Source organism: Nylanderia fulva, unplaced genomic scaffold (genome assembly GCF_048542155.1).
Source record: "Nylanderia fulva isolate GAGA-0341 unplaced genomic scaffold, ASM4854215v1 Scaffold13, whole genome shotgun sequence".
In the NCBI taxonomy this organism is placed as follows: Eukaryota; Metazoa; Arthropoda; class Insecta; order Hymenoptera; family Formicidae; genus Nylanderia; species Nylanderia fulva.
In genome coordinates, this window is record NW_028189518.1 from 927,392 (window position 1) to 943,220 (window position 15,829).

Genomic DNA, 15,829 nt, shown 5'->3' on the forward strand with positions numbered 1-15,829 from the left:
TAAACGAATGTTGTAATATCACGATTTTAAAGTCAGATATGTAAATCTATTGGAAACTTTTTTCTTTTTAATAATATTATTTTGCGCTTATATTTGTTCACATATAATATTACTTTTGTTATCATTTCTGATGTGGCTTTGCGCGTAAACCGGAAGAATCGCTACGCTTGCAAGCTCACCCAACACTACAACTCGTCATCTGGCGTCGCAAACAACCCGCAGCCATTGCTTTACGCATCCAAAATGCACCCCGTCGCTCTTGGGGAGAAACGACGAGAAAAACACGGCAAAACGTATCGTGCTCGTACCTCCGTAAGTTTGCACGGATGCGCGTTCTCGCGTTGCTAACGCGAAGGGACTCACATTGTTCCTTTTTAATGCTCACGGCGAAGCAGGTCGTTCATCCTTTTTTTTTGCGCGCTTTGCTTACCATCATCAAAGCTCAAAGAAATCACAAAATTGAGGGCGCTAGAGGAGGTTGATATAGAAATAAAAGCGACGTGAGAAACGATCAAGTTGCGCGCGACTTATATATATATATAATCTATTCTATTATATTTGCGATTCGTTCTTTCTCATTCATCCTCTTTTCCGGTTGCACGGTTCGTTCGCAGTGCTATTTGGCTGTTTTACCATGCTACATTTCTTTGTTTTTTTTATCTGATCTTTTATAAATGCGAAAATATTTTAAAACGGATAATTATACCTAAATAAATGATAAAAAATAGGAAAACAATATATTTGAAAAAAACATCCAGAAAAACAACCAGAATCAACGTTGTTAGATATATGTATATATATAAACATAATATGTTGTAATTATTTTATAAAAAATAACAAATTAAAATAATAACTATTACGTATTACGTTACATACAAACAAAATTTATTTATTTGTGAATGCAGTAAACAAATAATTTATAGTTTCGATTTTTTGTGATCGAGATTTTTGACGAAATATTTATAATTTGAAGAAGATTTCAAGATTGGACAGATATTATACAATCGCGATTTTTAATATTAATAATAATAATAATAATAGTAATAAAAAAATAATAAAATTTTTCAACAAAAGGCGATTTTCTCATAGCTATTTTCTTTGCTTTGTTTTCATCTTTCATTTTTATTTTGTTTTTTAGGACTCGCAACAACTCTTGACGTAGCGCTGCATCCTGCATGTTTCCCTCATTACATCTGACTATCCATCATGCGTCTCAAACGTGCAACAGCGCCGCACTCTTTATATACGATAGGTCGCTCCGTCAGCCGAGGACATAAACTGAAAACGCGGATGATTCAACATTGCATAATGAAGAAGTATCAATCTCGTATTTTGCGTTGGGAAAAATCTCTGTGTTCTCGTAAATCATGCTTACGGTGCGCAAAATGCAAATGCGATAAACATCGAAACATGTGTCACAGCTCGAAATAGGATATAAATTTTGTGAAAACTGATAAGATTGTATAAAATATATTGATGATATAACATGTGATATTTGGACCGATTTGCGCTTACGATTCATAACATATACGGGTGATATAAATCACGGTTTCTTTCACGAGCGTAATGTTTATTATATTATTTTTATATCCACATTATTTGCTTCACTTGTAACAATTACACATAAACGTTGTAATAAAATTACAGTAATTATTAATTATTTTAATCATAATTATAGAATAAAATATAGTTAAAATGTTCAAAAATATATTTAAGAAACGTAACACTTTCACTATCATATTATATATAATCATATAATATATATTGCAGTGTGCACGTCGAATAGTTATCTGGTATATGAGAAAACAATGTTATCTCTTGCTCTCTGCAGCAATAAATATATTTTCTTTTAAAGTAGCATGCATTCGGGACATGCATATGCGACACATGGCGCATTGCGAAAAAAGAATAACTGCAGCAGAGAGTATCGCGGATAAAAGATGTCTCGAACCTGTTTTTCTTCTTATGGAACACGAGATTCACGATACTTTTGGAACAGCGTTTATGATTCGCATCGGGTCGAATGGGTGATAATATTTTCCAGAGTTGTTTCGCGCTTTACGATCGCCAGCGAGCGGCGACGAAGAAGCGCCAAGAAAATGCTCTGCAGGATAATCGATATAGGTAGGAAACACGTCCGCGTGCGTAAATACGTTTATGTGTATCTATATATGGTGCGCGACAGGGTGGAATGATAAGAACGAGGTCGCGGATAACGCTGTTTTATCAGAATCTATAGGTGCGATTCTGTTTTTACGGGCAACGAAGTTATCAGTTGTAAGAGAGCCGGCTTTCTTCCCCTGAATGCAAAAGGCGTCGACGAACTGAATACCAATTGCGCGCGCGAGAAGGAAGATGGACTTGATCTCATCTTTCTTACACAGTACTTCGGGACTGTAGAATTTATTTTAATAACGCAGTATGCCGCGCTTTGCGCGGATGCTGGACGAGCGCGTAAAAATGAAGAGTAACTCGCTATCTCTTTCCCTCTAGTTGAGGGCACGATGACGGAGAAATTCAGGAGATAAGGTTTATATTAGAGCGGACGATGTATATATGCGCTTCTCTCTGTGTCGGTACTCCTTCCCTCTCTTTCTCTCTTTGTTATTCTTTCTTTAGCTAGCAAGTTGGCTCGTTCTTTCGCATTCTCGCGGAAATGTCTCGAGACAGGGCGCTCTTGACACTTTTATCCCGTACATCTCCCTTACGAGGACGTTTCACGAAGGAATATCACGCCCATGAGGAACTTGTCCTTCCGTTGCCGGAGGTACGAGCAACGAACATGCTCCTGAATTATGTGACGCTTTCAATTTCATTTATATCGCCGTGAAATATTCGTTTCCGAGACGGCGATATACCATTTCTACTATATGTGCAATATCCCCAATTCACGCGAGTTAAAGTTGTTTATAACGCAGATATGTCTATCATTCTCAAAGAAAATATGACATAGTAATAATTTTTTAAAATAATATTTTTATTTTGTATAATAAAAAAAAATCAATTTGATTATACTTAACGTATTATCATGTATGATATTTCTGGAATTAAAGTATGTAAGATAAAGTCAAGTAAAAAAATAACATTTTATAAGTAAATAAATTTAAATTTTTATATCTTATTAAAAATCCTGTTTTTAATAAAACTTGCTCTCAAGAAATTGATCTGTTTTAAGACTTTCATAATATAATAAGTCTCTTTTTTAATATAATAAAAAAAGATAAATATATATATATATATATAAACAAGTAACTTATACATTATAAAGTAACAATTTCAACTATATATTTTAAAAATATTAAATTAAAAAAATGTTTTTTCATTATTAAAACACTTGATCTAAGGTTTGTGAGTTATATACTCGCGAGTTTTTCACGGGAATAAAGTTTTACACGCGCGACTTTTATGCTAAAAATTAAAGCAGACTTTGTAGAAACTTCCGCGTTGTTTCTCTTGAATCCGATAAAAGTGACGTTGACACGGACAACTTTAGAGTCAACTGCCGCGCGAAAGCTTCGCGATCGCGAGAATCATCTAGCAAGTTCGCTGAAAAGGTTCTCTACTTCATTCGGTCGGTGAATATTACAGCAGCCATTAACTCGGCGCCGTCTCTGCCTCGGGTTTGTTAATTTTTTAGAGGCCTCTGACGACCCTCTTGCGCATCTATTACGAGACTCATGTATGCCCGAATGAGCAACAGTCAGCGTTTCGCATTCGCGTTGCATTGTATACCGAATCCTGCATTCTGGGAAAAAAGGTTGCGCGGAATTCTTTCTCCCTACGTGTTCATAAAAATAATTTGTCTTTGTACAAGCGGGTTGTCGCGTCGCCTCGTGAAATATGCACGGTTATTTGTAAAACACAATATCTCTAGTCCTTGTAATAGATTATGCGTAGAAATGTTTTTATCACAAAAATTTATTTTCAGCACAATATTTTGAGCAAGCATCTTATCATAATAAGGTGTCATATTATATATAAAATATATATATTTGTATATACAAATACGATATTCTCTTTTGTTACATATTTATATATAATGCCATGTAATCATCATGTTCAAGATTTTTAACTATTTCATTATTTATTAATTATTATAAATAATTATCCTTTTGCGACAAAATCGATTATTTCATATTTCTCGATCATTGAATTCTCTGCCGAAGAAATTGTTTTGTAATTGTCGTTTATGAGAAAAATAATTCACTAGAAATAATTTCTATCGTTCCGCCACGGTTCCATAAACAAGGTGCGGCAAATATGGCGATTACGAAAGATACGACTTTGGTGGCGTATGCGGCAGAAATCACGAGCAGAGCCGAGAAAATAAATTGCGCACGGTAACGGGCAACGAACGAACGAAATGGCTACCCGAAGGTTTCCCAGGGGAAGCTTCGTCCTATGCCGACGGAGATCCTGGAAGCGAGAAACAGCGCGCGCGAGCAACAAGATATTAAAGTACAAATTCTATCAAAAATACGTTTTACGTATACGAGACGAGATAAGTGATAGTGGAGCTATAACGCTATCTCATATCTCGTATTTCAGGATCTCCTGGTACGAATGTCGGAAAAATATTCATATTTTGCATTCTCAAAATACTGTTTGTAAAATATATACATGTATGTAAAATTCGTGCATTTATTATTACGTTGCTCTAATTACATGATCCGCGAAATAACGTGTATCTTCTTATTTTTATAAATAAAGTCAAAATTCTGAATACTTAAAAAATATGTCGTGGCATCTATTTGAATATATAATTGAAAAGTAAATTGTAAGCTGCTTAATATATTTGTAGGAAATTATATGCTCTGTTATGGAGGATCATTTTGTCGGGTCAATATTTGCGTAGCTGTCCGTATATAAAAAGAAAATGATGTATCGATTATATTCTCCTTTACAAACTCTTCCCTCCCATCCATCTACATCACTTCTACCGTGATTATCGTCACTCTGCACGCATCCCTGTACATCGAGTGGAACATTTACGCGCGGAGAAACATTGCTAGAGGTAAATTGTACCTGCGAGGGTTAAATCACGGATATGTACAGAAGAGGAAAGCGCGCGAAACGACCAACTTGATAAGCGATGCGCAAAAAGGAAGAGCAGACGGTATCTCACGTGGATACAGGAAGCACGTTGCTAGTCAAGTTCAAGCATACATACATCACAGAGGAGAGAATTACGTGTATATCGTTAAATTTCTGAGCGCAGGACGCCGCGGGCTGTTTCTGACGACGCGAGTTTCGTGCTGACGATGTCTATAAACAGTAAGGGGCTAGAGTATACTTACTTCTTCTCATATACTGATATAATATTATTTCTCAAGTTTCACCTAGATTTACGTTCTTCTAGATTCGTTAGTATTTTCTTCGTGATTTTTCTTTTCCCAGAAAAAAAAAACACGTACTTCAATTCATTAACAGTTTATTCTATTTGAGGAAAATATTATATATGTATTTTAAATAATATATTTTTATATATTGCCTTGTTTTTCAGAAATATATTTATTATGAAAATATTTGTCACATGTTTATCTTGTAATTTTAATAATAAAAACACACGATGCAGTAAATATGATAAGAGACAATTTAAGATAATTGATTTTATAATTGTCCCTTTCCTCTTTTATTATCGTTTCCTTGATCATAATTTTTTCCTGTCACTTTTGTGAAGTTTCTGAGAAATAAACTGACGTTTTTATAGACGGTTAAATAATTTCGAGCTTCGTTTAAAAAGAAATGACAGGCGTGCAAAGATTCAGAAAAGGAAGATTACGGTAATCTCATCCTCTTAGCAGTATTGAATTTTTACAGAAAAAACTTGAAAGTTTCCAAGATCAAATTGATATTGTTCCGAGAAAATTGGGACGTAAGCCACGACGATGGAATGACATGACTATCGAGGATCTCGGAGAGCATCGTCGATAATAAACCATGAAGGAGTGAAACGTTAAAATTCAAAGAACCTCGAAGACGCTTGATCTCATTGGTACTTGGACGTTCATGCAGATTATGTATCTCCATCTCGCTCTCGAACACGTCTCATCTATTGCTTTGACTTTCGTCCTTTTAGTCTTCAATATCTCGATCAAGATCGAGCAAGCTAGTTACGTCTCGAGCGCGTACTTTACGTGCCGCAAAAACTTTCTTGCTGCGAGCGACACTTAAAGCGGAGATATAAAGAGACAAAAAAAAAACGACGGAAACAAGGCTTTTAATATCAAATGGAGAAGCTAAAGAAAAGGAACAAAGAAAACGAGAACCTTACTATACAAACGTGCACGTTTTTCTTCGGCTTCTTGAGTGGCTGATCATATGTATGGTTTTACTACTTACAAGTTATGCGAACGTTACGCGAATGTATTATTACACGATTGAACGTTACATTTAAACAATTTAATATTATTATTTGAGTAAGTACTTACTTATATAAGAGAAATAAATTTAAATAGTTAAGTAATTTTGTGTTTTATAGAATTCGGTAAATCAATTCTAGTATGATTATTTCTTTTCTACATTAGATATCTCCTAGTTGCTTTCAGTAGAAAAAATTAATTTATTATTTAAGCAATAACTTTGATATTACATAAAATATATTTATGAAAGTATTTATGCACTTTTTATAACGTCCGATAACGTTAGCGAAGTAATTATTAAATCTTTATAAGGCACGAAGTTTAAGTCCGTAATTGTGCAAACATAACTTAGCGCAAATAACTCATATTAGAGGATACTTAAGATCTATCAGGTGTGCTAAATGCATAAAATATGAACATAATTTTCGCGCTCACTGTAATATCGCTAAATGCGAAACTCGTGTTCTAGAAACTCAAGCTCGCTCTTTTTTTCAAAAGTTTATTATCGTTACAATGACCGAAATAATTTAACTTTCATTACTCTTGATGTCTAATTATATCATTCTATTTGTCGTATCCGATTACGTTGTTTTCTTATTGGGATTATTATAGCTATATTTTTTCTCCTAGTTACGTCTGATCAAATTATACTTTTTCTACTGAACTGTTACTGGAAGAAGATATTTCTTGTGCAGAAAAAATTATAAATGCTGTAATTGATTTATCAAGTTTTTAATAAGAAAACAATTATTAAGAAATAAATAAAAATAAATTTCTCGTAAACTATATACTTCAATTTGTTAGAATATTTTACTTAATGTTTTCTTCTTTCTTATTATATAATAAGAAAGCTCTCTGCTTTCATGTTCGGTTCTTGTTATTACAGTATTAATGACTAGTAAATTGTAACAAGTTGCTGACTACAACCAGCTGTTACATCGAGCTATGGTTTCGGAATTAATTTCGTGCTGTTCAGTATCGATCGGTGTACAAACTATTAATGGTATTTTTCTTAAAGTGACGATTATATTTAGTAATTTTTTTTCTGCTCAAAACGCGAAACATTGCAATATTATATTTCAAATATATTGCAATATTATTTTTCACTCTTTCATTCTCCGCAAAATATTAAAAAACCTTTGAATATAGAGTATAAATTTTTGTAAAATATGTGTTGTACTTTTTTTAGAGATATGTAACAAAGAGATATTCTATTCTTTACATTGTTACGTTCGTTATCGTATTTTGAATTCTTTAAATTCTTGTATTTATTAGATCCTGCAAAGCTCTTAAATTTTCGAAATCCCCAGATTTTGAACTTTTTATATACTCATATATATATATATATATATATATATATATATATATATACACACTCAGATCCCTGTATTCGCAAAGTACTTAAAGTCTGTTCCTAAAGTCTTCAAACCCCAAAAGGCTAAGCTTCTCTAGATCTTCAGATTCCCACATATTGAATGGTCAGATAATAGAGATCGCATTTTATTACTTCTACTTCGACTTTCGCGTAAAGTATAACTCGTAAGCTCGGATATTAGCGGATTATTTCGACGTTAATCGTTCTCGCGCAACACTATTTCACGACGATAATTCGTACTACTACATCGTCCTTTTCGCGATTTCCTGTTGGCGTTGCGCATGCGAAACCCTACATCATTTACAATTCGCATTTAATGTAGCTCGAGAGCGTAGCGGGCAATGTGCGTGCGCGCCAAACTCAATATAATATCGTTACATGCTGACGTCGACCCATCCACGCGACGCAGCGTGTAATTTAATGTCGGCGCCGCCGAAGCAACGAAGCCGCAAGAACGCTTCTGAATGCATCCGCAAAAATATCCGCGCGAGCGAATTCATGCAACATTTTGCGTTGTCGCGCGCATGCGAGCGAAGAGAGAGAAACGCGCAGCAGTAAGTATTTTTTTTTATTTTTGCAAAATTCGCAATGGATTCGTTCCATGGTTTACGATGGTAGGCAACGGGTGGTTTTTTCGAGTTTTTACGAATTGCACGGTTGCGCTGATACGCCTGGACAGAGAAATAACCGCGGCAACTTTGGTGTAAATAAAAAGCAGAAAATAGAAAGCACGGAGTTGAATTGCGAAGTCGATGAAACATGTGGTCGACGTAACAATGTATCGTACATTATTGTGATGTTATCGAGAGCATACATCAAACACACAAATACACACACAAGTACACATACAATGTACTATATATGTGCATATATAGTACATTATGTGAATTTTGAAAAATTAATATTATTACCATATATAAATTTTGTTACGAAATGGCTCTTGTCAAATTTTTAAATAAAAGTTGCTACGTGCTTAAAATTTGGCAATGCTTATTAATATTCATTAAAAAGTTGGCAATTAATTTGTAATAGCAGCACAGTTATTCAATTTAATGATGAAAAATGTACTGTGGTAGTTCGCTGAATCACAATTAATGTAAATGAAAAAAGTGAATAAACACACACATATTCTATAAATTGGATTGCTCTATAACTATATTATATATCTAGTATATAAATATTCTTTATTTTCACAGCTTTCATCTTTGATACTATTACTTATAATAAAAAAAGTTTTTGTAATAAACATTTTAAATAAATGAACTAACGAATAACTCAAAGAAGAGATTATACGATATATTTACTTTACGATTCATTGTAAGTGAATAAAAAAAACTAATCGATTATATTATATATACTTAATATTACACAATAATATTATATATTTTGTCAACTTTGTTGATATTAAACATAATTAAAGTTTGTTGCAGCGTATAAAATTATCATTAAATGCTTTATTTGATCCTTAGATTACCTTGAGTACGTTTTATCAAGTATAGTAAAGCAGAAATCGTTATATCTAACTTTATAATGCCCTTCAATTAATATGTAAATTGGTGAAACTTGCGTAATACCCTTATGGTGGAGTTTCAACATTGAGAAATATAGATAAATCTCAGAATATTATGCAATCTCTCAAATGAAAAAGAGAGGATTGACTTTTTTGCGCGAATTTTTCTTTTTTCTCTACACACAATTCGCGTAATGCAATTATATAAAATAATGTTTTACAATATTTCATAACGCTTTCATGTATACATTTTTTTAATAGGTTTTTGTATAATTATATGAAGCAGTGAAAACTGTAGAAAATGAAGTCAGGTAAGAACAAAATAATTCCTTTCATTTGAATAAAATAAGGAATGCACAGAAAATACGAAGAGAAGAGGTGGTTTTTATATGCTATTGAAAATTTTTATCTCAACTCTATAGGAGTTTGTCGTTATTACACTACTAACTGAAGTAGATATCCGAATGGGAAACCGAATCAGGAAAATTTTTGCGATATTTTTCAATCGCATCAATTTTATCACCCATTCGGATAAATTATTTAAACGAGTTTCGTCAACATTTTATAATAGTGATAAAATTTAATATATTAATAATAATGAAATTCTTTAAAATGATAATATCTTCTCATTTCAACTTTTAATAATATACTTGGTATTGCAAAATATTTTTTAAAATATATATTGAAAAATATTTTTCTACAAATCTCAAAATTACTAAAATAAAGAAATTTTATGGATACGTCACAATTTTGACAGTTTTGTTTTACGAGCGTTTTAACTTTATAAAATAGATCTTAATTCATATTACTAGTGACTAAATTGCTCAAAGATAAAATATCTGCGTCTTTACTTTATTTTATTATTTTATTTATAGTAGTTACTTTATTTCATTATTGTTAATTATTGCTAGTTTGTTTTCGTCGTAATTCAAGTTACTGTGCCTGTGTAATAATATATGCTTTTGGTTGAAACGAGATAGTCAAGAAAACAAGAACGAAAAATTTTTCTTTCAGAAAAAACTAAAAGATCAAGACGAGAACCGAGAGACTACTTCCACGAGTCATTGAAAGCCGGTATGTACTCTCTTCTTCAAGTTTTGCACTCGTCTCGTCGTTACCACGCAATTACAGCTGCAACAGCCGCGACGAGTGTTGTTTCGGTGTCGATATCAAAAGAAACGGTTATATATATATATATATATAGTTGTGTGCGCGTCTTTCCGCGTTTATTTCTTTTTAAATCGCTGTCCGATAAAAAGTCTGAGAGAAAACGACATTCTCTGCAACTTGCACAAGCGAGAAAATTGTAAACTATAGCTAGCTTTTCTCCGTGCCCTGATTCATAGCAAACTATCTCTCCTTCATTGTTAGAGATTTTGAAAAGTACCATAGTACTCGAATCTTTCGAAAAAAGATAAAACACATAATTATAAATAATTATGTTTTATCGAATATTATTAAGATAATATAATATATATAGATATATAATGTTCACGCATAAAAGATAAATGTGTATGGTGTTTGAAAGTCAATCATATTTTTGCTCACATTTGTATTATATAATAAAATAATGTTTTGTTTTCTATACATTTGTATTATATAATAAAATAATGTTTTGTTTTCTATACATTTTAGCATCAATACAACATTAATACTAACTTGCCTTCAACATCAAATCACGATCGATAACATTTTTAGGAACTTATTTCTAACGAGTATATATAGAGTATACATATGTAGCTATTATCTGTGTATAACTACGATATTACAATTATTTTTAATATAACATTTTAACGCTTACCGGTACGATGCGCAGCGGCAGAGTTGTAGTACACACAAAATTGATCTGTAAAACATAAATGTACCCAAATTATATAAAACTGTGCTTAAACTAATATTTTAAAAAGTAATTATTGCACGTAATTAAATGTTTCGTTCATTTAAACAAATATTTAAATGAATTTAATAACAGATATTTTAATCAAGCAAATTACATTATATAATAATTTAAAAAAAATATAAAAATTATTTTCAAATATAAAAAAGATAAATAAAATTACATTTATATGATATAAAATATAATATGAATAAGAATTTATATCATTTTCTCTTAAATAAATATTCTAAATAACTAAAAGTTTAAATAATTTAAATATTATATATATTTTTTTTTATTTTATAATTATTAATTATTATAAATTAAATATTACAAATATTTTCAAACAAAATTCCGAGTATTTGTAATTATGTATTTTATATAAATATATACATGCACATACCTATATTAAACGATAATGTAAATAAATATATTATTATCTTAAAAATAAATGAGCAATTATAAGCATTTTGCACATAACATATCATAATCTAAGGGAGTTATAAATAAGAATTAACACACACAAACATATATATATATATACATATATAAAATAATTTAAAGTATATACAAAATAATTTAAATGTAATACATTTATAAAGTATACATTTCTCATGGTTACTCTACCGTTGTCCGATGCTTATCCCAAGCCTTGTTATTCTTTCTTGTATATTTATTGTTGCAAATCATCTTCATATAGCACTCACGAAACATACACAATATATTCACTCGCAAAATTAAAACCCAACTCGTGTTAATTAATTCTCCCGTGACAATTTACAAGAATATAAGGTTATTCATTAAAGTATAGATGTTTTATTGTGATTAACATTTCAAATAGAAATCAAAACAACAGGAATAAAAATTATATTTTATAATCTATACGAGCAATAATTATTTTTTTAATATTTAAATTCAAATATCTCGCGTTAGCTTGAATTTTGCGCTAATTATAAAATGTAGTTTTAATTATTTTTGAATTTAGAACTTACATGTATATATGTAATACAAATTTCAAGATCAAATATAATTCAAGTGATAAAAAATTATGATGCAAGTGTTTTCTATTAATAAAATTATTCAAATATAAAATATTTCGTATAAGTTATTTTGCAACGCATTAAATATATTTTGTGGCATCGATGAGAATTAATTAATTATCGTACTCGCGTCGTATTTCGCTTTTGTTTCTCATAATGTATATAATGTTATTATTGTTTACATACCGATGCCTGAATTGTCGTCGGTGTCATTCACGCGGCGAGACTCGAGTGAAGGCAGCAGCATATGAGCCACTCCGTACGTCTCTTCGAGAAACACGATCATTTTCTACGAGTATTACATCTAACTATTATCACATTAATCCTGCGTGGTTAATTTAATTCGCGGCCCATCAAAATCTATTGTGCAAATATCAAGCAAAACGATATTTTGTAGACGTACATGTTTAGCGCGCGAACATCGGCGGAATAATAATCTTCTCGCGCTACTCGCACGTCGGCTCAGTCCTATTGTTTTCTCCTTCTTAATGTCCGCGTAGTGGAGAGGCTACTTCACTCGTTTCCCTTCTCGCAGCGCCACTTCGCGTCGCGCCGCATACTAATTTTGACAAGTAGTCGAGGCGATTTACGGCCCCGGCGAGATAAAGTTACGTTTGGTCAACACCCAGATAGCACAAGCTATTGAAAAAGAATTTATTTGTATGTCACCAATTTTGAGTCCCTTTTCAAATACATATAGAATTCATTTTGTAAAATGAATTCTATATGTATTTGAAAAGGGACTCGAAATTGGTGACATACAAATGAATTCTTTTTCAAATATTTATCATATTTTACAAAATAAATTCTATATGTATTTTGTAAAATAAATTCTATATGTATTTGAAAAAGGACTCGAAATTGGTGACATACAAATGAATTCTTTTCAAATAGCTGTGCTATCTGGGCAAGGATCATTAAAGACAGAAACGGCCAGAATAATTAAGAAGAAGAGGACAAAAGTTGCACCGATATTTAATTCTTACAAGTGTATTGAAGTTATCAGCTAGAGACAGTATCGCAACGAGTATCGCGTGATGTTGCTGCGTTTAGTTTTCAAGTGCCGAGAAGCTCGTAGCGTGTAAAGTGCCGCGCGATTATCGTATCCTAATTAGTGCGCGCCCGATCGTAATTAATAGTACTTTCGCGACTGAGTGTCGTGGTTGTTTCCGTGAATACTACAAAGTTGCAGCACGGGATGAACAAGAAAGCAAGGAGTCGAGAGACGCATCGGAGCAATCTTGAGGTTTAGTTTAACCTTTAAAAAAAATAATATATATATGATATAATACGGCAGCGTTATTTATCGTATTGTTTATCTCTTTTTACATAGTTTCGTCTCTTTCTATTAATTGCATCGTACTATATTTATTTTATATGTATATTAGAAGATGTAAGAGAGGAGAGAAAATGAAGTAAACTGCAGGTTGCGTTCGAAAATATGTCAAAATGCAAAATTTGACTGACCAATCGGAGAATCTTCTTGTGATTGATCAATTGAATGCTTCCCTCTTATTCATTCATACATTCAGATGAATATATTTTCGAACACAATATATAGTATGTTAATGCCCTCTGGTGCACTTACTGCACTTTCGCATTGTTCGTGATTAACGTTTATTGCCGGTTCGGTCCGTGAAAGTACGAGTGAGTGTTAATATTTACGTGTTAATTATCAAAAATTCGATCGCGTCGCGTGTGCCGACATCGTGATATAAATTCGATCGCGATCTCGTGCGTCAGATTGATTTCGGTACTCCAACTCGAGCCACGAAAATTCGTGCATGCAAATCAACATCGTGTAATTTATAACTTCGCTGATGCATATTGCATTGGTGAGCACTAAATTATTTTTGTTCTTTTGGCTTATTAAATTTGTATCATTTTGACCCAAACGAGCTTTTCACTGTATTTTGGTAAATTATTTTTCTTTGTAAAATAATTTTATATAAAGAGAATTAAACAATATGTATTTATTATATATTTATCAATATACATATATATTTTTGCTACGTAATTCAGAAAACGTCTAAAAAGAAATTTTTTATTGTATAAATTAGGGGTTGATTTATATATACGATACAAATATATTTAAACATTATAATAAATAAGGTCCACAATAATTAATACTTTAGAAAATAATTATTACGCGCAATTTTTGATTTGTTCATTTAAATCGACATGGAAAATTGATTGGAATTCTTTTAAATCTTGATTGTTATAAACTACTCATTAAACTATTAGTTAATTTTGTAATTAATAAAAAAAAATATTTCAATGTGCATTTGATTTTATGTAAGCAAAAATAAATATAATTACGTGTTATATGTTGTTCGGATATAAACACATTAAAAATTTAATCAAATTAAATATTACAGAGTCTTAATTTATCTTAGTAAATTAAATATATTATATAGTGCTTTTTTTACAAATATTTGATATTTTTTAAATCTAGACTAGATTACTCGGGATCCTAAAAGAAACATTATAATATAAATAAATTGATAATTAAATGCATGAGATAAAATTATTAACTACTTAAATACAAATTAGATATGTATGTACATATATAAATTTTTACAAAAATATGCACACATATACTCTCTCTCTCTCTCTCTCTGTTATTTTAACTTTACAGAGAAAATTTTCTCTTAGAATTTACCCTGAAAATCATGGTAATCGTGGAAAATATGGTATTGAAAAAATTTTATAAGAGTTTCTCTGATTAATATTTACTATACATTTTAATAAAATTAAACATATTTTCTATCTTGTAATATATTATTATTATTAATATTTTTTTATTATAGTAAATATTAATAAAAAAAACTTTTATAAAAATCTTCCAATATCATATTGTCCAATCCCACGATTACCATAATTTTCAGGATAAATTCTAAGAGAAAATTCTCTCTGTGTTTGTAACTATGTATATATTAATTTATTTCTCATAGCTGGAATAATCTTTTTTCAACGTAACCTATTTAATCTATTTAAACTTATACACCAGCATTGCATATTTAAATTCCTCGAGTGAATATAAGAGAATGATACGACTCCATTTACGTGCAATCGCTCATTTACCAACTGTCTAACAAATTCAGGCGAGCGCACAGCAAAAATGTTTGGCTCGAGGCGCAGCGGAATTTGATCGAGTTTGACGATGCAGTTCGACATGCGGTTCGGTATTTAGACATGCGTGTGCTGGCAGCCGAAATCACATTATTTGTACATGTACGTACAAGCGTTCGTGTACGCATAAATCGCGCGCTCGTTGACACGCCACGATGCGTGACGCACGCGGGCACGCGTGTTTTACGAAGTTTCATTGTTGGTATTCTCCCCCTCTTCTTTTCCCGAACATCATCAGTTTTGCGGTATAACAGTTTGTGTCCAACAGATCCGTGTGGCAGATTTACGACTACGACGCGCTATGCGGATATGCGTTTTTTATGCCGAATTAATGATGGTATGAATTTTTACCGAAATGAAATATTAAAACGCCAACGAGGTACACAGCCGCAAAACCGTCACGTTGTTTCACTCGCCCCATAACATGACCCAGGCCGTAGTAACATGACCAACACATGCAATATGCGAGTTTGATTAACGATTTGAATAACTTAAATGAGCCGAATATTATAATTTGAATGTAATCATGTTTCT

General features: G+C 31.7%; 1 protein-coding gene across 3 annotated transcripts in view; it reads right to left on the reverse strand.

Annotated features, from left to right (window-relative positions):
* LOC114932572 (dipeptidase 1) overlaps positions 1-15,829 on the reverse strand; it is a 105,338-nt gene that overhangs the window by 48,250 nt on the left and 41,259 nt on the right. For 2 of the 3 annotated variants that reach the window (XM_029304845.2, XM_085479744.1), the window contains exon 2: positions 11,049-11,093. The exons of the other annotated variant lie outside the window; for it this stretch is intronic. In XM_029304845.2, coding sequence (XP_029160678.1) covers positions 11,049-11,093 — 45 coding nt within the window. The remainder of the gene's footprint in view (positions 1-11,048; positions 11,094-15,829) is intronic. 3 annotated transcript variants of the gene reach the window in all.